The following is a 23062-nucleotide window of genomic DNA, read 5'->3' on the forward strand; positions in this document are numbered from 1 at the left end:
AATGGTTCTATTTTGGGGTTCTACTGCAATTTTTTCTTCAGTATAATCCTGTCTTCCCATTTACTTAGAAGGAGTAAGAATGAAATTCTGGAGCAGGAAAGGATTTAAGAATTCGGCTAGCCCGGGATAACATGTAGGCTTGTTTTCTATTAACTGGTTGTGGCTGCTTGGAGTGCTATGCTTGATTGGTGATGGCTGTCATGGGCACTAGAATGGGGAGTAAGAGTACCAGTGTCATTCCCCATTAAAAACTTCACAGGTACAAAAACTTAAGTCCAAAACGTAGGTCCAAAGAGGATAAGTGGCTTGCCCAGGTGCCTCTAGAATATAAATCCTAAGAGAGCAGGGACATTACTGCAATCGTTACCCCTTCCCTGGAGTCCAGAACGGCACCCAACCCCTGAGGCTCCACAAATACTGAGGGAGTGAACGAATGAAGAAATGAATGGACAAATGAACACAGTGCAGCCGAGTCAGGATTTAAACCTGCCTCTCTTTTGCTCAACACTTTTCACAATTTTATAATGTGCCCCGTGCTGCCCAAATCAGATCACAGTCTCTCTTCTTTCAGACCCTTCCCCCAAATCCCTTTCTTTGGCTAATCTTGAATGAAGAAGTTAGGCAGGAAAAAGGCATCACTACGACATAAACATAAAATACGAGGGACACGGTTCAGGTTTGGAACCCGCCACCTTGACTGTTTTGCTTGTTTCATTTTCTCCAACTTTAGAGCAAGAGGAGGCATTGGATTTTGTATCGCGCAAACTCCTTCACTGGGAGACAAGGAAAGTGTTAGTGTCTCGTTGAAGGTTTTACGGCTAATAAGAGATGCAGGCGTGACTCAAAGCTGGTCTCCCGCTACAAACCCAATGGGCTTCTTTTGAAACCACATCGTATCTCAAAGGCCTTATCAAAGAGAACTCACGCTGAGGTTCAGCTGGCTTGCCCCTGGGCAGCCTCGCTGGTGGTTATAAGACTGAAATATGCCCATATTGGTTAGAGGATGGCTGCTACGTTGACCCTCCAGGGCCCCACCACTACCACACATCCAGGCTCTCCTTCAGGGTACAGCTTGGCTCGGCAAAAGCCTGCATCACCATCCTTCTTCAGCACTACGGCTAGCGCCTGCGGACACTGACCAGGGCGCCACCCTCCCCTCCCCCCCCCCCACCCCGTCTAATCTGAGTAGGGTGGCTGGGGTTGGCCATACAGCCCACTCTCCAGTTCAGCAGGGTGATCAGAGCCCTGACATGGACATCTGCTCTGGAGAGGGTCCCATTTCCAACGTAACAAAACCCTCCTGAGGACGGGCTTCGAGCACCACCACAGTGACACAGGGGAGACCTCGGGCCGTTTGTGGAGACGTTAGAGATAATCTTGAGGCAAAAAATAACCAGCTAAAAGTCTGTAAGTGGAAACGGGAGGAAAAGAAGTTAAGATTTTCCAACCTGGAGAAGGAAAGCGAGAGTACGGGTAATTCAATCGCGCTTTCCGAACACGGGACGTTAAAAGGCAGGACTGTTTGGGTGTTTCATTTTCTTTAAAAGCAAAGCCTGAGAACTAAAATTCCATTTTCTAGCAAGTATGATTTAGGTCAGAACTTCCCCCCAAAGGATACAAGGCAGTGAAGTGGGCGAGTAAGGAAGTCAGTAGAATATTCAATAGTAGGAGTGTTAAGAATAAAATAAATTCCACTCCCAGGAATTTATCCTCCAAATATGCTTGTAGGTGTGTACAAAGATACATGGACAGGGATGTTCCGTGAACCCTTGTTGTTGATAGTAAAATAGTAAAATACGTGACCAGTATGCGTGACCATCAGCAGGGGACAGGCTGAGTAAATTATGAGCCGTCAGGCAACAGGATTTGCTAAGCAGCTATTGAAAAGAATGAGGCCATGTAACATGCAGTAACATAGAAAAATCTCTGCTGTATTGTTAATGAGTGTAGGACAGAGTTTACAGTATCTTCCCATGTGTGAACGAAGACAAGGGCCGTCAACTTAATGCTTATATGAGCAGAGAACATTTCTGGAAAGAGACACAGAAACCGGTATTAGTGAGTTTGCCTCCAGGAAAAGAACTTGAACACAGAGTGGGCGGGAACTCGCTCTTGCTCCAATCCCTTTTACACTCTATGAATTTTTTACCAGGTACATGTATTCCTTTTTAGGCTAAAACAGCAGAGAACAAAGTCTGAGCATTTCCACGCAGGCAGGGAGAAAGGGACAGCCACATTCGGAGGCCTCCCCGCCCTGGGGCCTCTGCGGCTATTCAATCTGCTTCAAAGAGACAAAGTCCAGTGGGTGAGGAAAACAGGATGATTCACATCAGTAAAAATTCAACTTAAAAAAAGAGTATTCCTTCTAATTTAGAACCTGGGTTAGGGCTGTATTAGCATATTTCAGAGAGGCGGCATAGCAAAGTCGAAGGAATCAGGAAGCTTGGACTCCCGTTAAACAAACTGAGCCTTGGTTTTCTCCTCTGAAAAGAAAGGATGAGAATAAGACTCCTTCCCATGGGACTATTATGAGGATTAAATGAGACAATGTGCACAGAAAAAGTATTCTGAAAATCATAAAGGGCAAGGCAGATACCAGGCACTAATTAGTGTTATTACTGAGAAATTCAGACTACTGTGATTAACTGGGGGGGGGGGGGAGAACTAAGTCCCTCTTTTTTCAATCAAAGTGCCAAACACATGGTTCTCATAGTTATAAACATTATCATCATGTCATTGACTTCTAACTGGTATTTTCACAGAGACAGGTAAAGCCTGGCTCCAATATCTGACTTAGTCCTTCCATTACTTTGTTGTAATGGAATTTTGTTGTAAGAAATCACACTTCTAATCCACCGGATCTGAAGATGAGACTGGATGTTTAGCAAAAGGAAAAGAGAATGGAAAAGAAGGAAACTGCCACGTTCCCCAGTTTCTGTCCTAAAAGGGAAGAACAGAAAAATGTTCATATAGACAGACAGTAGGGCAGAATGCTTAATACACGTTCGCATGGCATTTAAGAACCTTCCACGTGGGGCCCCAACCTGCTATTCTAGTGTAATTTCCTGAACTGCCCAACTCATACCTGAGCCTCCTCTACCTGGGTGAACAAATACAGAGCAAGGAGCTGCTACTCCACATCGCCACCCTGTGGCAGACACTGGTCATCCGTCCACATGCCGCTCATTCTCAGACTCAGGCCCAGACTCAGCCTCAGAATCCTTCTCAACACCGCGTCTAGGTGGCCACCCCCACCCACTCAGAGGTGGCGGGCAGGACGAAACCTCACACATCAAGAGATGCAGACTCGTCGCCATTCTGCCACCCAGCTGCATTTTCTCCTCTGTGTGTTGTCATTCGTGCTTTCCCTTCTGCCTGGATGCTGTTCCCCCTACTCGTTTTCTGACTATGAAAACTCTAGTCACCCTTCAAGTCTCTGTTCAAGCGTCGCCTCCTCTGTGAAGAAGCCGAGCAAAGTTCTGCACACACAGAGACTGCTCAATAGCTTTTTTCAATGAATGAATGACTTAAAGTCAAGAAATGGTCTCATGAGCTCTCTCCGTAGTGGAGACCAATAGTTATGTGTGGGGTTTGGGAACCAGACGACCTGGGTTCCAATCTCTGCTCCATCATCAAGAGCGGTGCGACCTGAGACAGGTCACACTAACTCTCTGAGTCAGTTTCCTCCTCTGCAAACCTGACAGGAGGGTGCTGGGCAGATTAAATGAGATACATAAAGCACTTAGCACAATGCCTAACACACAGTGAGTACTCAGTAACAGAAAGCGGCTGTTACTACGGGGTGGCTGTTTTCCCCTCCCACGTAAGCACCTAAAGACAGAGGGGACCATGTCTGCATCTTTGAGCCACCTGACTTAGTAAAGAAATGGATACATAGTGGGTGCTCAATCACTCTTTGCTTAGTTGACCTGAACATGAAACACCTTATGTAAGGAAAGAAGTACCAACACGAGGTTAGGGAAGGCCAGAGGGGGGAGAATTTAATTTCTGATGTTGGGGGTGACAAAAAGAAAAGAGAAGAAAAATAATCTTCAGGGCAGGGGCGGGGGGGGGGGGGGGGGAAAATTTGACCTGGCTACCGGAAATAATGGGTATGGTGTGGCAGTGGGGAGGAGGTATTGGGGAGCAGTGGGGAAGGCTATCCCCCCCACCCCCCGTAAAAGAAACTGATGTAGTCAAAGCAGGAGGTGAGGAATCGCAGACTCAAACCACGAGGGCAGAGCAAAGGTGAGCTCATGTGTGGTTGTCGAGGAGAATCACTGACCAAGAGTCCGCATCCTTAACCAGCACCGCCCTGATGGGCTCTATCCGATCAGCTGTGGTGTGTGTGCACAAGCCTAGGGACGGCACACAGCCGCCCACGACCCCTGCATGCTCCCTAATGTGACAACACAGCTGTGTGAGGATGTCACAGTGTGACGGTCACACACAGCCCTACGAGAAAAAGGTCCTTGCCCCGTAGCTAAGAGCATTCATCACTCAATTCACAAAGAGTCACCGCATGCCTGGCCTGTGCTAGGGGCTGCGGCGGGCACCGCATAAAACAAGCCAGGACCTTGGCGGTACGGAGCTTGCCTACCAGACAGAGACATTCAACAGGCAAAAAAGCAATGACGCATATTTAATTACAATGTCTGGTGACAATAAGGCGGAGAAGGAAAATAAAGATAGATGACGATGGGGGGGGGGGGGGGGGGGGGGGGGGGGGGGGGGCGGGGCTGCCATCATAGATAAAGTGATCAGGGGAGTCTTCTCTCCTGAGATGACATTAGCACGGAGGCCTGACGCAAGGGAGCAAGCCATGTAGGGCAAGGGAGCAGGGACTTAAGTGTCCCAAAGGGACAATGAACTCAGGAAGCTCGAGGAGGAACAAGCAGGTCCGTGGGGCCAGAGCAGGTGGACGGGGGGGAGCATGGCAGGAGAGGCAGTGGGAAGGGGACAGGAACAGGAAGAGGACGGGGACACCTTGCATGGGCCATGGTAAGGGTCTTGGGCAGCTCTTCCTCACTGTAATGGGAGGGACCGCCTGCGGGGGGGTGGGGGGCGGTGTGACCCCCCCTTGCACCGGTTGCCATGTGAGGGATGAGGGCAAAGCCAGGCTGTGACACGGGCCAGTAGGACAGCAATACGCATGGCGAGCAGTGATTGAATATGCAACGTAGTCTGAAGACGGGGGCCACGGGACCAGCGGCCCTCTCACCTCTCGAGGCAGGACAGGCATGAAGAGAAGTCCAGGTGGGCCTAGAGTTGCTGCCCGTGCCTCGGATTTTTCTCGATGGTCATGCATGAGTCAGACACACGTTTAACGGGTGAGGGACGACTGCTACTGCCTGGTCCCCTCCCCCCAGGAAACGGACAAGAGTAAGTGGAGCCTCAGGTGTGGCGTGCCTGGCCACCTATGGCCCACATGCCCAGGATGCAGCCGGAGCAGGTGCACCAGGAGGGCACGTGGCCAAGCCTTGGCACACACGCGTCCTGAAAGGCTGCTGACTTTTGATCTGGGCTAGATTTTCTCAGCAAGGCGGGACAAAAGTCTACCCACGTGTCCACCAACAATCGGACCACCGGCCGGGCTTGCCACGGTCCTGGCAAAGGAGATAAGCTTCCGGGGAGCGGTTGGGAGGGGGGTGCGGGGGGGGGGGGGGGGGGGCGGGTGCGGGTGCATACAACCCTCACCTCGGGAGCCGAACCTAAGCTTTAGGTGGAGAGGCACTCAGCTACGCTCACGGAACAGCCGTGCATGGGGACCTTGGCTTGCTCTCTCTTTGTAAAGGAAAAAGCAAATGAAAGCGAGTCAGGGGGCACTTCAGTTCAGACACGGAGCCCTCGTAGGACACCAGGCACTCGACACAGAAAACGTTCCCCCACACCCCACAGCAGGGCTGGCTGCAGACTGCAAGGGGACCAGACATGAAAGGCACCCCCGCGGCTCCCTAATGCCATCTTGTTGTTCTGACTTGACTCTTGTTCATCAAGAGCCGAATAGAGAAGCCCCTGCTAAGAACAAGCCAGAGGCCTGGCCCCCTTCCATCGCACAGCCGCATCAAGAACAAAGGTCGTGGACACTTTCCGTAGGGCGGCCGCAGACACTCTTTTGGTTCCTCTTTTAAAGAGAGGGAGAGGAAATGTTCCCCTTTCTGGTGAAGGAATCACAGCCACGCACACAGACCTGGTCTGAGAGTGCACAGAGCCCCCTCCCCCCATTTGTGGTGACTTTAATTATTAGAAAGGGTTTTCCTCTGCGTTACGCTTTTATTAGATTTGCTCTCACCCCAAAAGTAATGCTCGGAATAAGGTGGGGAGAAAAATCCCACTGCGCTGTTCCAAAGCTCCGTGAACACAGGAAGGAACAACAAAAGAAAAGAAAAGGCAGTTCACCTGTTAAGGCTATGTTCGGGTGCCCTAAGACCTCAGCCAGTCCATAAATGACTTCATTTAAAAACTTCCAGCTTGCAATTTAGTCATTGTTCAATGAGAAATATGTGATTTGCCAAACATGAAATGGAATCATTACGCCCTGACAAAATCGGAGGCAAATCAAAACCGGCTGTACGCGCCTCGTGCTTCCTTCTCCTTAATAAATTAGGTCTCCCCGTGGAGGGCATTCCAGAAAGATGCTGGCATGGGGTTCTGCCTGGAAGAAGGATGCACACTGATCATCGAAATGCAGGCAGCTCGACTAGTTAATTACCCGCCCCGCCCTACCCCCAACTCACACACACACAGAAAAGGAATCTGCCTTCTTCTTCTGCATATCTGTATTTAAAAGCACCGCACAAACAGGGAATAAGCCAGACACAGAACGAGGCTATTCAGACAAAACGCAGGATAAGATCGCATAGAACTAGACACACGCAGAAGCGCACGTGAAAACTGGTGGATTCTGAACAAGGTCTGCAGTCTAGTTCAACAGTATTAGATCCACATCAGTTTCGTGGTTTTGATACTGCACTACAGTTGGGAGAGACGTCACCATTAGGGGGAAGCTGGATACATGGGACTCTACCATTTTGCAACTTCTTGCAAATCTAAAATCATTTCAAAAGAAAGAGATTATTTTTAAGGGCAAATGTGTTCGTTCTATGGCAAGTGGCCTCCGACCGACTATAATATATGGTGGTACCGGCCCTGGAAGCTGTCATTACATGCAGGGCTGTTTGGGGGTGGCCCCAGGAGACATTCGTGGCCATCACCTTCTCGGTGTTCTTAAGTCATCTAGGAGTGATGATGCTTAGATGTGATTTGCCACCCAGGCGCCTCCCGAGGAAGGGTCTGCTATCACAGACCCATGGGTTTGCTTCGCCCACCAAGCCTGCCGGGGGGGTTGAGCCGCAGTTACTCTAGATCAGAGTCCTACCAGCTCTGCCCCTGCTCTAGAGGCCCCCTAAGCCTTAAGATACATCGGAGTCACCGGAGTGTGTTTAAAATGCTGATTTCAGGGCCCCACAGCCTACAGAGCCTGACGGAGTAGGATATGGATGGGGCCTGGAAATCTGCATTTACCAGAGCCCTGGGTGACTCCGTTGCAGCTGGTCCTAGGGCCACATTTCAGGAAATACGGCCGGGTTCCAGGTGAGTGCTGGGAGCATGCCCAGGTTGACTCCCCATCGCAGGATGGGCAGAAGGGCCAGCAGGCTCTCAGCATCCACATAGCAAGGTGCCCCTCTTACCAATGGAGAGAACTTCTAAGAGTGCACAGCCAGAGATCTCCAACCCCGGTGCTTAACGGAGGGCACGGGAACCTCCCGCACTGGTCCTTCGGTGGCTATAACCATGGGACATTTAGGATAAGATGTAGAGTTTGGACCCTATCATCGTGGTGGCTAATTTTATCAAGTGCTGGTTATGTGTTAAGCACATTACATCTCATTTAATTTCCACAGCACTGCTCTGAGGGTATTGCTACTTATTATCCCCATTTTACAGATAAGAAAACTGAGGCTCCCAGAATGCCAAGGTTCACAGGCAGAAAGTGGTAGAGCAAGGAGTTGAACCCAGGTATGCTGGGCTGAAAACTCCCACGTGATTTCCTGCCTGACACAAAGGCTGCTCTGGTTCTCATCTCCTCCTGGAAAAAACACTCCACCTAAAAATAACTGATAGTCAAAGGGTTCATGAGGGGAGAGGGAGGAAGACTTCCCCAGTGCCTGTGCCTGTTTCAGTGGCAGTAACGCTCCTTTCCCAGTTCAGACCCAAGCCTCTGAAGGTCCCTCCACGACCTCTGTGACCCTCCAGTGCAATCTCTTCTCTCCTACTCTTCCCCTCTCTTCACCTTTTTACTTCCTCCCTCTTTCTCCCTAAAGTCCTAAACTACAGGCTCGGTGTGCCCGCCATTTTCCTCACCTCCCCCCACTGCTGGTATAAGAACCTTCTCCGCCATCCTCTCGTGATACAAGCTATCTGAAGAAATACGCACGAGGTTCCTTGCAAGGCAAATGACCTACCACTTTCAAGAGGACACTGGGGAATCTTGTTTGCCCGAAGGTTCCAAATATAATCCATGTTCCACTCCAGGCACACTTGATGGTCTTTGAAAGGGCGTTCGAAAGGCGGGACCGTCTTCAGCAGAGTATAATTCTTAGCTACGGCATGTAGCAAATTGTCCTCCCATTTAACATTCAAGTCTCCACCACTGTATCTGTGAGTAATCCAGGCGCGTAGTATCACCGCGGATACCGAAATGGAGTGTCTGATGAAATAATCATCTCTGTAAACCATGATGCTCGGAAATCTCACGTGCACTATTTGTGTCCTGCTGGTGTGAAGATGCTTTTCATTTTTCCACCTCTTTTTGTACACAGGGATGCTACTTCTGAACTCGGACGAGACAACTGCTTCCAGATTGACAACACACGGCTGAGAGCATAAATACTCAACCGAGACTTCAGAAACATTGCGGACGTTCCCTTCAACGACGGTGAAATAAATAAAGTCTTTGTAAGCCGTGCTCTGTTCCGCTTTGGGTGTTACCGACGTCGTCAGGGACGTCTGCCTGCCCAAAGACGGCACAACATTCTGAAAAGGAAAAAAAAAAAGAGGAAGAAGAAGAAAGAAATACAGGGAGTTAAAAAATCATCATATTAACAGATATGTGAATCATTTTCCTGGGATACAAAAATACCCGTCTACATAAAGCAGAGAACGTGGGACACGAAAGATGGCAAAACCACTACCGAACAATTAGAGAAAAATGCACACACACACACATACACGCACACACGAATGAAGATTAGGCCACATTCAACTCTCTCCCCAGACTCAGTAGCATCTGCTGATCAAAATGGGGCTTTCAAAGCTCCGTGGCAATCATTCCAGAGTTGGTTTCCAAACGGAGGAGCTAGTTCGCAACAAATCCAGGAGCTGCGAACCTGCCTTGGTGTGAAAGAAAGGGACGAGCCAGCTTCAGACATTTCCAAACTATTGTCCTGACTTCAAATGGTGATCAGACACAGCCAAATCAAAGGGCGGGAGAAGAGTTCAAAGTGCACCCGAGAGGGAGCATGATGGGGATGCCAACCTGGCCTCTTTTTCTCCCGTGAAGTTCTGAGCCAGGACAAGCACGCATGACGGATGGACCAGCAGGAGGTTCCGGCTGCTCCAAATCACACGCAGCCAGCCTTGGACCACAGACTGTGTTGTCTGATTCTTTCACCACGGATGGTGCTCCAGGTGCCAAGAAGGATTTTAGCCGTGTGTGTATTTACCTAGTTCTTTAAACGACGAAGACCTCTTAAAATGGACCTTCCTTGCAGAAGAAATCTTGGAAGTTGGTCATGAGATCAAGGCAATGTTTCGAGCATAAGGCGCTGATGTATGGGTGCTAAGAGCTCTTCCAAATATAACTTTTGTGATTCAGGCATCCAAAACACAATAGCAAAAAGGTTACTTTGGACCTCCTCACACCCATTCGTATGGCCGTTATCCAAAAACAAACACAAAACAAAACTAACAAGCACTGGAGAGGACGTTCGGAAACTGGAATCCTCGTACATGGCTGGTGGGAAGGTAAAACGCCGCAGCCACTGAGGAAGACAGTGTAGCAGTTCCTCAAAAAAACAAAACCTAGAATTACCACGTGACCCAGCAATTCCGCTTCTGGCTATACACCTCCAACAGGGACTCGAGGGGCAGCTGGGTGGCTCAGCCGGTTGAGTGTCCGACTTCAGCCCAGGTCATGATCTCACACTCCGAGGGTTCGAGCCCCGCGTCGGGCTCTGTGCTGACAGCTCAGAGCCTGGAGCCCGTTTCAGATTCTATGTCTCCCCCCTTCTCTGCCCCTCCCCTGCTCATGCTGGGTCTCTCTCGGTCTCAAAAATAAATAAAAACATTTAAAAATTTTTTAAAAAAAGAAAAAGAAAACAGGGACTCGAAGAGACACATTCACAGACACACACCCATGTTCACAGCAGCATTATTCACAACAGCCAAGAGGTAGAATTGACCTCGATGAATAAATGGATAAACAAAATGTGATCTACTACACACCCAACGGAATATGATCCCGCTCGAGAAAGGAAGTCTGACGCATGCTACAATATGGATGAACGTTGAGGACATTATGCGAAGTGAAATAAGCCAGTCACAAGGAATAAATACCGCATGATTCTACTTAGAGGAGATGCCTGCAGCGGTCAGATTCGTAGAGACGGAAAGGAGGGTGGTGGTTGCCAGGGGTTGCGGGGAGAAGATCACGGGGCGTGAGTGTCTAAAGGGCACAGAGTTGCCGTTTTACAAGATGAAAAGAGTCCCAGAGATGGATTTGGTGATGGTTGCACAATAGTGTGAATATACTTAATGTTCCTGAACGATACACTTGAAAGTGGTTACGATGGTAAATTTTGTGCTGTGAATATTTTTACAAGTTTAAAGAGGAAGGTCACCGTGGTCTTTTCCAAAGAAGGAAGAAATAAGGACTCTTTTTTCAATTCTGGCTGAAGGGTGTAGGAGACGCAGAGGGGGCTAAGACATAAATGTGGGTATCAGGAAATCGTGTTTATAAATAGTGACACAAGGCAGAACGTGTCAGTGCTCTAGTCGGACTATAAGCAAGTCCTAAAGGAATACAATCCCAGGGGAGGGTCATTCTTCCTGGGGGTTCTAGAACAGCCTTTATGGAAACAATGGTATTTCCGTTGGGCTTTGAGGGATGAAGAGAAGTTCTTTAGGAAGAAAGGCAAAGGGGAAAACGCTGCAAGTGGTGTGAACAGCATCAGCAGGGGCAAGAAGGCAGGGAAACACCGACGTACGTGGGGACCACATACAGGGCAGATTGCTTTGACCAGAGAACAGGAGGGGAACGACACAAAAGGACACAGGGATGTGAGGTTGAAAAACGAAAGGCAGGGTTCTGGCTCTCAAGGAAGGACACTGAATCCCAGTCCAAGGCATGTGGAATCTCATTCTACTAACAGTGAAGAATCAACGAAAATTTCTGTAAAAGGGAACTGCGTTTCTATTTTAAAAGCACTGACAGTCAATTAGAAACAAAGCAAACAATCAAGAAAAATGAGCGAAATGACATAGTTCATCAATTAGTGAATTCCCACGGATAGTAAAGGAAAGGCACATGGAAATGACACTGAAGATACCAGTTTGAACTTACTAGGTTCACAGAGATCAAAAAAGTCCGAAAACACACTGTACCGGCCAGATGGGCCTCTTATGTATTGCTGATAAGAGTGATCTCTGTGGATGGTGGTCAGGCAATAGCCATCGAAAGTATAAAAAACCCTCCGGTCCAACAATTCCCCCTCTAGGATTTTACCCTACACATACTCTCAAATTTGTGCAAAATGATGTACGTACATGTTTTCACTGCAGCACTGTTTGTAATAGCAAAAGGTGGAAAACTAAATGTCCATCAAGAGACTGCTGGTTCGGGTGCGTGGGTGGCTCAGTCGGTTAAACTTCTGACTTTGGCTCAGGTCATGATCTCACGGTCTGTGGGTTCAAGCCCCATGTCAGGCTCTGTGCTGACAGCTCAGAGCCTGGAGCCTGCTTCGGATTCTGTGTGTGTGTGTGTGTGTGTGTGTGTGTGTGTGTGTCTGCCCCTGCCCTGCTCTCTCTCTCTCTCTCAAGTAAATAAACATTAAAAAATTTTTAAAAATAAATAAATAAAGGAACATATATACATATTTTCTTTAATACACATAGCACGGGTTGCTCACATGGAAAAGGATAAAGTGACCAGAAGACAGGGTAAGAGAGGGACATTGGCTGTATATTCTTATTTATTATCTTTTGAATTCTGTATTACATGAATATTGCAAAACAAAACAGAGTAGGGCAGGGGGTGGGGTGGGGGGAGCAACTGTCCTAGAGATGAAAATAAAAAACATAGTTTCTCCAAGTGGCAGAGTGAGAACAGGAGAATGGCCATTCCTTTTGATTAGTCATGGGAAAAGCGTGGGAAGAAATATGTAAAGAGGTGGGTACAGTCCAAACTGTCTGCCCCCGCAGTAAGGGGTTTAATTGTTTTATGTTCTCATTTATACTTCCAAATTACACGGGGGAGGGGGGGAACAAACATAAAAATAATCTTATAATTAGAAGTGGCGACTGTTAGAGTGGATGAGCCCTTGGCGAGGAATCAGCCCACCCCATTTTCCCAAAGAGGAAATGGGTCGCTGAGAGGCGATGCTCTCCGACATCACCCGGGCCGGTGGCTCAGCAGAGGCAAGCCCAGAAGCTTCCTCCCCCCACCCACCCCGTTTTCACTCTCTCTCCCCCCGTTCTTCACCCCACAGCACACAACAGCGAGACTGAAGAGTTGCCGGGCTGAATTTGGCTTCCTTGTGAATGAGAGATACCCCCAGCATTTGTCCATAAGCAGTGGCTTGTCGGACGTGTGGAGGTCTGGCCCGCCGCTCAAGACGGGAATCCGGCCTCCAGCCCACAGCACAGGGTGGCTGAAGACCGAGGCCACAGGTGCAGATGGAAGCTGGACGGCACAGCAGCCAACGGTGGCTGGTGTCCCTCCTACCAAGTGCCCCCAACGCTGCCCTCGCTCAGTTCCCTGGGAAGAAGACATTGGCCCAGTTAGTGAGGCAACTGGACTAGAGTCCAACACATGCTGCGGTATATTAAATATTACCTTGTATTCTTTCTCAGAGAATGACTTTAAACCTCTTCCTCATTCCTCTTATGTATTCCTTAAAGACTCACCCCAGCCCTCTTCACCCACTTCAATTGTTTTTCAAGTTTATTTATTTATTTTGAGAGAGAGCAAGAGAGAACACGTAAGCCAGGGAGGGGCAGAGAGAGAGAGGGAGAGACTGAGACTCCCAAGCAGGCTCCTTGCTGTCAGTACAGAGCCCGACTTGGGGCTCGATCCCACAACCGTGAGATCGTGACCTGAGCTGAAATCACGAGTTGGACGCTCAACTCACTGAGCCACCCAGGCGCCCCTCCCACTTCAGTTATTTTTAATCTTTTTTTAAAATAGTTTTATTTTTTTTTAATTTTTTTTAATGTTTATTTATTTTTGAGACAGAGAGAGACAGAGCATGAACGGGGGAGGGTCAGAGAGAGAGGGAGACACAGAATCCGAAACAGGCTCCAGGCTCTGAGCTGTCAGCACAGAGCCCGATGTGGGGCTCGAACTCACGGACCGTGAGATCATGACCTGAGCCGAACTCAGATGCTCAACCGACTGAGCCACCCAGGCACCCCTTAATTTGTTTTAAAGTTTATTTATTTTGAGACAGAGACAGACAGAGTGAGTGGGGGAGGGGCAGAGAGAGAGAAGGAGAGATTGAGAATCGCAAGGAGGCTCCTCCCTGTCAGCGCACAGCCCGACGAGGGGCTCAAACTCACGAACCATGAGATCATGACCTGAGCCGAAACCAAGAGTTGGACTCTCAACTGGCTGAGACGCCCAGACACCCGTAACCACGCGTTTAGTATGGACGCTAGGAACTCCAGTGAATCTTTCTGGTCAACCAAATTCTGGAGGGAAGGCTATTCGACTTCACCAGATTTCATTGCAAAGTGCAGTTGGTAACAGTGTCCATTATCTTACACCTCAGGGCTAAACACGCACAGTCCCCTGTCCCAAGTGAATAAGCACGGCACATGGAAACCGGTTTCAGTTTTGCTCGATGACCAGTGACCTTCCGCACATCGGGCTCATCACTGCGGAGATCGGTGGTGACAGATGAAAATGAAGAAGGCGTAGGACACCTGACAGCATACTCTCTCCGGGCCCTTCCCTCGAAATTCTGTTTTCAAAGGAAATCTCTACCTATGCATATGAAGATTATTTTATTTTCACATACTTCCAAGTCTCAAGTGCAGCAGAACTAAGTCCAAGGTTTATGGGTCCTAGACTCATGCTAAGCTGATGCAGTAGCCACAAGTCACATGAGGCACTGGTCACGTGGCTGGTCCAAAGGGAGTTGTGCTGTAAGTGTAAAACATACACTGGGTTTCAAAGACGATTTTTTTAAAAAAGGCAAAATACCTCATTAATATTTCTTATACCGGTTATTGTACAAATGGTTGTACGGAGATGCAGTAAGCTAAATCGAACACGTGACTAAAATTTACTTTGCCTCTTTCCGTTTGCTTTTTATTTTTATTTATTTAAAAAAATTTTTTTTTAATGTTTATTTATTTTTGAGACAGAGAGAGACAGAGCATGAACGGGGGAGGGGCAGAGAGAGAGGGAGACACAGAATCAGAAGCAGGCTCCAGGCTCTGAGCCATCAGCCCAGAGCCCGACGCGGGGCTCGAACTCACGGACCTCGAGATCCTGACCTGAGCTGAAGTCGGACGCTTAACCGACTGAGCCACCCAGGTGCTGCTATTTAAAATTTCTTTAACCTTTATTTATTTTTGAGACAGAGAGAGACAGAGCATGAACGGGGGAGGGGCAGAGAGAGAGGGAGACACAGAATCGGAAGCAGGCTCCAGGCTCTGAGCCACCAGCCCAGAGCCCGACGCGGGGCTCGAGCTCACGGACCTCGAGATCCTGACCTGAGCCGAAGTTGGACGCTTAACCGACTGAGCCACCCAGGTGCCCCTCCGTTTGCTTTTTAAACGTGGCTTTTAGAAAATCTGAAATTACCTATGTGACTAGCATCTGTGGCTTACGTCGTATTTCTCCTGGATGGTGCGCTTCCAGATTTGAAGCGAGCACAGGCTTTTCCTCTAAAAAAAGGGCGCGATGGTAAGTATTTTCGGTTTTGTAGGCCACTTGGTGTCCGTGAAGACTACTCGGCTCTGCCGAAAGCAGCCACAGACAACTAACTCACAAGCGAACGAGCACGGCTGTGGTCCAGCACAACTGTGTTTACCAAAACAGGCGGCTGGCTGGCGGGCCCGTGGGGCACAGTCTGCCGACTCCTGTTCTAAGATTATCAAGCTTTTATTCTAGATTTAGAATTCAGGAAAACACAAGATGACAGAAAATATGCACTTTGAAGGAACGATCATACCGAAGAAATGAGATTGGGCAATTAGATACAATTTCATATACGTGTGGTTGATGGCGCTTGATTTGTTATTTTGCTAAGGTTCCCTGGCGGCGGTGTTGACATCTTCCTATTGTTTCAGTAACATCTACGTGGGATAAGAAGTTCGACCGAGGCTAAAAATTTCAGGACTGGAAAATTTCACGGGCTGACAAAGACGATTGGAGAAGTGGGAGAAGCGTTAGTAGGAGAGAAGAACAATTTCAGGGATGGACAATTGTTTTCTTCATAGGATGGGGGAGTGCTGGCCCCAAAGGGGAACTTGACATCACCGTGAGTGGCTTTAGGGGCAAGGTCTGAATCCCGCCAGAAGGCACTACAGTCTTCAGTCCTTTGGACACCCATGCAACGTAGGAAGCTGGCATCTTGTGGGCTGGAGGAGACCCAGTGGGCAGCTGCTACGCCGTGAGTTGTGGCTACCTCTGTTATGTACAAAACCAACACCGATTAGCAACACATCACACTCTAAATATTGATTAAGCTGAAGCTGATTTCCTGGCTCAAGTCATGTGTGTGCTTATGAGCTGTTTCCTGCCAGGAAAATAAGGCAATTAACTTGAAGAGTTTCAGCTACAGGCATGACACGTGTCCAACCTTCATAGGTATTTTCACATGCCAGCTTGCATTAGCGGAAGTGAAAAATTACCCCCAACGTTCCTTTGTTTAGAAATTATGAGGTCAGAGTCCATGTCTTACTCATTGTTATGTCTCTGGCTTCTGAAATACAGGTAGGCAGGCACACAGTAGGATTTTGGTTAAGTGCTTCCTGCTGAACTAAAGTCCTGGGCGTGAACGTTTCTGCCAGGACCCGCTGTGGTCTGTCCTGGGTCACTGCTCCTGGGGGGGGGGGGGCACCTGTATATTAACCGGAGGACTCCATCCAATCTTGAGTCCCTGACTCCCATTTTTGCGATGGGGAGCCGTCTCCACTTCTCCGTTTCCATCCAGCCTCGCTAATCTCCTTGTAAAGGACCCTCACCCTTTGGCATCCCACCGGGCCCCTGGGGGTCAGGGCTGACATGAGGGACTGTGAGGTCAGGGGAGGTGGCACTCTGGCACCTACCTTACCCATTTAGGGTGGACTTCTCTCAGCTATCAAGTCCCTCCAGACCTTTCAGACAACCTCCCTACATTCTAGAACTTTCCATGTCTCCACACCAAAAATACAAATTAAATTTTTAACGTTTCCTATCCTTCTACCCTCTGTTGGACTCCTGCTCATCTGGCAAGTTCATCCATGTTAATGTGATAATGAAAACAGTGCTGCAGTAAAGTCACATACCTACATTTCTATGCCAGCCTGGTGAAGATAATGCCTTAAAAGCAAAGCCTAAACGCACTGTGTCTATAAGCAAGATTTTGGGAGTGACGGGGCATTTCTGTGCCCCTTAAATTATGCCATTTAGGCAGTCACGGAGATGTTCCACCTCGGAAGCTACTGATTTGTTCTGCACACAATGGAGCTGGGCTCTGAAAGATGCCTGAGCCCTCAAACATCTGTTTACACCAGAAGTAAGCCTTAATCAAAGTCAAATTTGACAATGTCACACCCACTCACAAAACAGATTCCCTTGTGTTTGTGTAATTGAGTATGTATTGTACATTTTTTCTAAAGAAAGAAATGGGTCAGTTAATGTTGTGTTCATGATGACAGACCCCAAATTGGAGACCAAAATGCATTCGATTCAGCCTGGGAATTGCAAAACAGATGAATTTATGTATCTTCTGGATGGGAAAAAAAAATCTATCAATTCTGCCTAAACTTCTTTTAGGATGGCTGCATCTGATGCCTTTAAACAAAATCAATAAGAAGAAATTCTATTCAAATAATCTTGCCGGTTCTAAAAAGCTGAGAAAACTTGGCTCTTTTCTCCATATGGTCCACTTGTCATTTAAGGAAGGGACAGAGAGACTGCAAAATCTTTAATCATTCACGTCTTGTTATGGGAAGTTTATTTACACTAACACGTGTACGTGGGTTCATGTGATATACAAACAATAACTGAGTGTGTGTTTTTCTCATTCCTGCCCATCCCATCCCATCAGTCACCTAAGGAAACCTTGGCTAATGAGTGTGCTTTCTCTCCAAACTGGCCAGATCAAACTTTCCATGAGTCAAGAGGTAACTGTATTGCCTTAAAACGCCTACTTTTCCAATTTCTGCTGACCAGAAAGAAGCAAAAATCCTGTTTATGTCAACAAAGCATGCAATTAAACCGAATGGGCAGTGATGTCAATATGGACCCCAAAATCGAGATGTGCCTTGGGAAATACTTCCCAGTTTACTAATATGCCTTCCCCAAACTGAGAGCTGGCTAGAGAAACCACCACAACAATGATCAATGCTTCTAGTTGTCTGCTCCCCCCCTCCTCTTTAATACTATTTGATATGCTATTTCTTTTTAACTTAAATCATAAGATGGTAACCAAGGTTGAGTTTGGTTCGATTTCATGGACTACCTACTCTGTGCGGGCATCGGGACAGGTGCGGAAAGTCCCTTTTCTCACTCACTTCTAACCTCATCCTTCACAGAACGTCTCCCTTCAAAGCCAATCTTCACAAGGGCTTTGGGAGGGACACAGCATTCCAGTTTTACAGCTGAGAAAATAGCATGGGTTCAGAGACGGTAAGTAACTTGCCCGAGGCCAACCAACCACTAAAAACCAGAACCAAAATTCAAATTCCCATCTGACTCCAAAGTCTGCAATAGTGTCCTTCTTGCCTTCCAGTTAACACCCCAAAGGAGAGGCCCTCAACTCACCAACTCACCTCTCCACCTGTCCCACTTTCTGGCTACAGGTGGAGGAAAAGTTGGGACTTTGCTCACTCTCATCCTGAAGGCGGGGTGGGGATGTGTGTTTGGCGAAAATCCCCCCGTGTCACTACGGCTTGGTTGTGGGGAGGGTAGGTATTGTCTTACCCACAAACATACACCTTGAACCGGGCCAGCTCCCCAGCTAGGGTAAGCCCTTCTTTGGATGAGGATGTTGGCCAATCTCTCCAACAATTCCTCACATGCTGCACAGCCCTCCTGCCCCTTGACTCCTTTCTCAGGGGAATAGGATGAGTGGGGTAACAGGAATTCACTTGAGACTATTTATGGTCTACTTGAGTCAATCCATCTTCTCTGAATTGCCTGAATTCTTTAAGCCTTCTCGTCTACCTTTCCTCCAGCTGCCTCCATCAGCCAATTCACGGCTCCCACACTATTGTCAACAGGAATAGAAGGTATAGAAAGAAAGAGGCAAACACCATGGCTTGGGAGATTTTCGGAGCTCTGGTCAGGATGAATGTGGACCCTACTGGCTGACGCGAAGTTTGAAGGTGATCTCTGTATTTCATATATTCATTTTCACTCTTGGGCAAGCGAGATAATTGAGAATTCTCTATACCTTGTTTTGATCTTCTCAAGTCCTGTGTTCCAGAGTAAGGAGTTAATGAATACTTCTAGAGGGATAACCAATGGTCTGTGGCCACTGATGGAGAGTTCTGTCGCAGCCACCGTCTGCTAACGATCCCCACGTACATCCGTGCCACTAATGCCCTCTTATTTCTTTGTCCTCTGACTGTCTAACAAGTGCAAATGTCCACTCTGAATATTTCGGCTCTACAGCTGACATCAATGTTCGCCATTGTGAGATCTGTTTTTCTCATTTAAGAAAAAATTATACATTCGAGACCAGAGTTCAGAATGGACAGAAATGCCTTCTAAAAGTGCCACTGATATCGATGGGGCTGGGGCAGCCTCAGCTGGTCTAGCCAGGTCTGGAGGAGGGTAAGAGTTAATGATGTAAGAGACTGGCAAGGGGGTCTGTTGGCAAGTTCTACATGGGCCACACCGCTCAGCACCAGTGACCTCAGCGGAAGCGATTCTGTCACCTTTTACTTTCGAGGCCCTCACCTTCTCTGAGGGGGCTCTCTGCATCTTGACCTTTGGTGACCTTAGAATTTTCTGGCAGCTGCTGGAACCAAGGATCATCTTTTCCGAAATCTGCTTGGCATCGTTCCGTGACTTATCTTTCAGGCCTCGTCACAATTATTCATGCTTTGGCAGTATCCTAGCTACAGTCACAGTACTGTTCTTGGGCTGTGACTGAAGGTTACGCTGTCCCCGCCAATGGGGAAGAAAGGCGCCCGCTGCCTCAGGACCCCGGCTCCTGGAAGCCCGCACCCACGAGGGCAGGGGCTTAAAGGCATCTGTTCAGAAAAGCACTCTCAACCTCCAGGCCTTGCGAACGAGGGAACTGGCGGGGATAACACCAAGTGGGAATCGGCTCCCAAATCACGGACGACTTGGCTTTGGAATGCATTCCAAGGCACACTCGCTCTACACCTGGACACACATTCACACAGACTCGAGCGCTAACCCCCACCAGCTGCCTCTGGACTACAGAGGGACCCTATCTTTAACCTCTCCATCACAGATGGCAAATATTTTCTGGTTTCACCTATTTTTTTTTTTTTTCTTTTTAACATCCTGCTTCTATTCTGTGGCCTGTGCTTCCTGCTTTGTATATTTTAGGCTACTTTAGACATGACCTCACATCCTGACCAATTGCACAGTGGCTGCTAATTGTAAGAGCTTTGCTAACGGCCCATGCATGCATCTATGCATGAGAGGAATGGGTTCCAAGCAGTGAGATCCAGAAAAGCAGTAAGTTAGCGTGGCTAACTAAGAACTGGGGCTCTGGAAGTAGATGGACTTGGGTTTCGATCCTGGACTACCTGTGTGGCCGGGGGCAACTTACTTAACCTCTCTGAGTCTCAAGTCACTTCATCTGAATAAGGATCTTAACAGCTTCTACCTCACAAGGTTGTTGTTAAAATTAATACTGCATAATGGATATAAATGACTTGATATAACGCAAACTATTATTGCTACTCTTACTATTATTCACGTTTCCAAATTATGGGACAGCTTTCTCCCTCCAGTGTCTGCACATTCCTGAGATCCTGCCTCCTATTCTGCCCCACTCGAACCCTCCACCTGCCGGCCTCGCCTCCCCCCGACCAATCTCTTCCTCTACAAAGCATTCCTTGACAAGCAGAACGGACACAATTACGCATTTTTTTTCATCTGTTGTTTTCTGGCCCTCAAGTGTTTTGTGCCAATGTTTGCGGTTTCCCCCACCTTGCACACTGAATTTCTCCAAGGTCAGGAAGCCTTACCTTTTTAGCAGTGGCTCAGGTAGCTCGTACCTCTAGAACAGAATCCTAAGCAGACGGCTAGACCTTTAGAACAAACGGGGAAACCCATCTTCCAAATCACACTTTTGCTTTCCTGGCTTTGACAAAACCTTCTCATTTAGTTGCAAAATGGCTTGCTTGTTTATCCGAGTCTTTCCTGTACAGTAGCCTATCTGAGGCCCATCTGAAGGAAACACACACAGTCAGGAAGCACTGACATCTCCCTCCTCGTGATCGTTCCCAAATCCCATCCTTCTCTGTCTGCCAAGACACTCATCCACGCTCCAGTTAGTTCCCACATTACGGTATTTTCTATAATCTCTCTTCGGAGCCGCACCTCATGACTTCACTAGCTCACCTTATGCTTCGGGTATCGTCTCTTTCCCCTCTCTGTGACCTGTTCTCCCAAAACCCCTCTGGGTCCAAACAGAACTTGTATACCCGCTCTGTCATCTGCCTCTGTTCCCACAGACCACTAGGTCTTTAGGCTTTGTTCTTGTTCCTCTGAGTTCTCGGAACTGACAAGAACTGGTCTCTCCCGGCCAGGCCTTCGGATTTCCACGTGGAACTTTCCAGACCACCTGTACACAAATGTTTCACACACGACTCTACTATGTCATCATTTCTACCTCTGTGGGTAACCAGTGCCTTGTGGACGGGGATCATCTGTTTAAACTGAAACCCTGTCATTTGTTTTGGCAGTTTTATTTATGAGCCTGTGTGCTGTAACCCTGTGGCATAAATATTAAATAATAATATCTCTCGGGTGCAAAAAAAAAAAAAAAACATTCAGGTTAACTGACAACTTCTCATGAAAATATCAAGTAAATCCAACCACAAAATTTGGTACTTTAAAATATGAGGCAAAGCATGGATTGCTCAACAGGTATTTTCTAAAGCAGAATTACAATTTGCATTTTTACACCCTCTTGCTTCAAGAAATGCAACAGCCAAGAAGTAAAGAGTGTTAAAAGAAACTTGGGCTAGGTGGCAATTTCTTTGGAATCCAATTCTAATGCCTGACAATGTCTCCCAAGCAGTTTTTAGCTTCTGTGAAGACAGACTCTGCATAACGGCAATACCACATAAATGAAAATAATTCTGGACAATGACATTGCTCAATTTTAAGCGTTCTGTGAATTTCCTATTACATCAGTTTCATGATTCAGCATTTTCTATTTCATTTATTTACAGTAATATATGGCGAGATAACCCAAGGTTTCTGCAGGATCCTGGAACATAAGGTAGGCTGGACAGGAAGGGTGTCACCTTCTGTAAATTTACTATTGTTTAGGAGAATTCAAAGCAGAAGAAAGCAAGCCATCAAAGGAACCGACGAGGACTATTTCCCCCACCTTGTTCTGAGGGTTTAAATTACTCTGGTATTTTAAATGAGCTGCTTTTGAAAAATAGGTTACTGCCATTTAGTTGATGACGGAAACAGAAGCCAAGAAGAGTGCAAATTGTAAACTGACGTGCATAAGCCAAACGTATTCTCTCAAATGACAACGTTCAAGACGCAGCTAAAGTCCCCACTCGGGCGGTAAGCGTGTTACAAAGAACTAGATCTCTTTCTGGCATCCGCAACTTGGCCGGAGTGACCACGGAGGAGTTGAAGAGCGCTGGCAACGCTAGGTTCCTCGCCGGTGCGTTGGCAGAAGACAGTCCGGGCCATGAGGCCCCGGTGGAAAGTAAAAGGTTCGAGGCGGGTGGCGTTCGCCGCGAGAGAGAGGCGAAGTTAAGCACGGGAAGGAAAGGAGCTGCGAGACTGTGAGGGGAGCCCAGGACGGGGAGGGAGGGGGCTGGAGAGCCGCGCGCGGCGGGTGGGGAGGAAACGCGGCTGGCGAGGCTCCCGGGGGGAGTGGGGAACAGGAGGGGAGGGTCTCCAGGGGAACGTAACCCGGGTACGGAGCGCGTCTCGGAGGGAGAGGAACGGACACGAGCGAGAGCGCCGCGCCGCAAGTCCGGTCCACGCACCCCTCTCCGCGCCCCGCGTACCCATCCCAGGTGCCGGGCGCGCCCGGGGCGCAGCGGCGCGGAAGCGAGAAAACTAGCAGCGCCGTACCGCCCGGCGAGGAGGAGGTCCCCGGCCGCCCCCGCCCGCGTCCCCGGGGCCCCGCGCGGAGGGGAGGACCCGGGCAGGGTCCGGCGCTCACCAGGTAGCAGAACAGGAGCAGCGCGCAGGCAGCGCGGCCGCCGAGGCCCGGGGGGACGCCGCCGCTCGGGGGGGCCATGGCTGCGGCCCGGGGACCGACCGCGGGCGGCGGGGGTTGTTGCTGCTGCCGCCGCGGCCACCCGAGCCCCGCGCCGCGCCGCTGCATGGCGAGGCCGCCCGGATCCGGGCCGGAACAGGTCACCTGGTGCAGGGACCGGCCCCCGC

General features: G+C 48.6%; 1 protein-coding gene across 5 annotated transcripts in view; it reads right to left on the reverse strand.

Moving 5' to 3' along the window:
- Window positions 1-23056, reverse strand: part of SEL1L3 (SEL1L family member 3) — a 104590-nt gene extending 81534 nt beyond the window's left edge. For all 5 annotated transcript variants that reach the window (XR_007458073.1, XM_049631868.1, XM_049631869.1 and 2 more), the window contains exons 1-2: window positions 22839-23056; window positions 8466-9036 (exon numbers count right to left, since the gene is read on the reverse strand). Coding sequence is in view for 4 of the 5 variants with exons in the window: in XM_049631868.1 (XP_049487825.1) it covers window positions 8466-9036; window positions 22839-23003 (736 nt within the window). In the remaining variant the exon portion in view is untranslated. The remainder of the gene's footprint in view (window positions 1-8465; window positions 9037-22838) is intronic.
- Window positions 23057-23062: the final 6 nt, after the last annotated feature.

The sequence above is a fragment of the Panthera uncia genome, chromosome B1 (genome assembly GCF_023721935.1).
Source record: "Panthera uncia isolate 11264 chromosome B1, Puncia_PCG_1.0, whole genome shotgun sequence".
Lineage (NCBI taxonomy): Eukaryota > Metazoa > Chordata > Mammalia > Carnivora > Felidae > Panthera > Panthera uncia.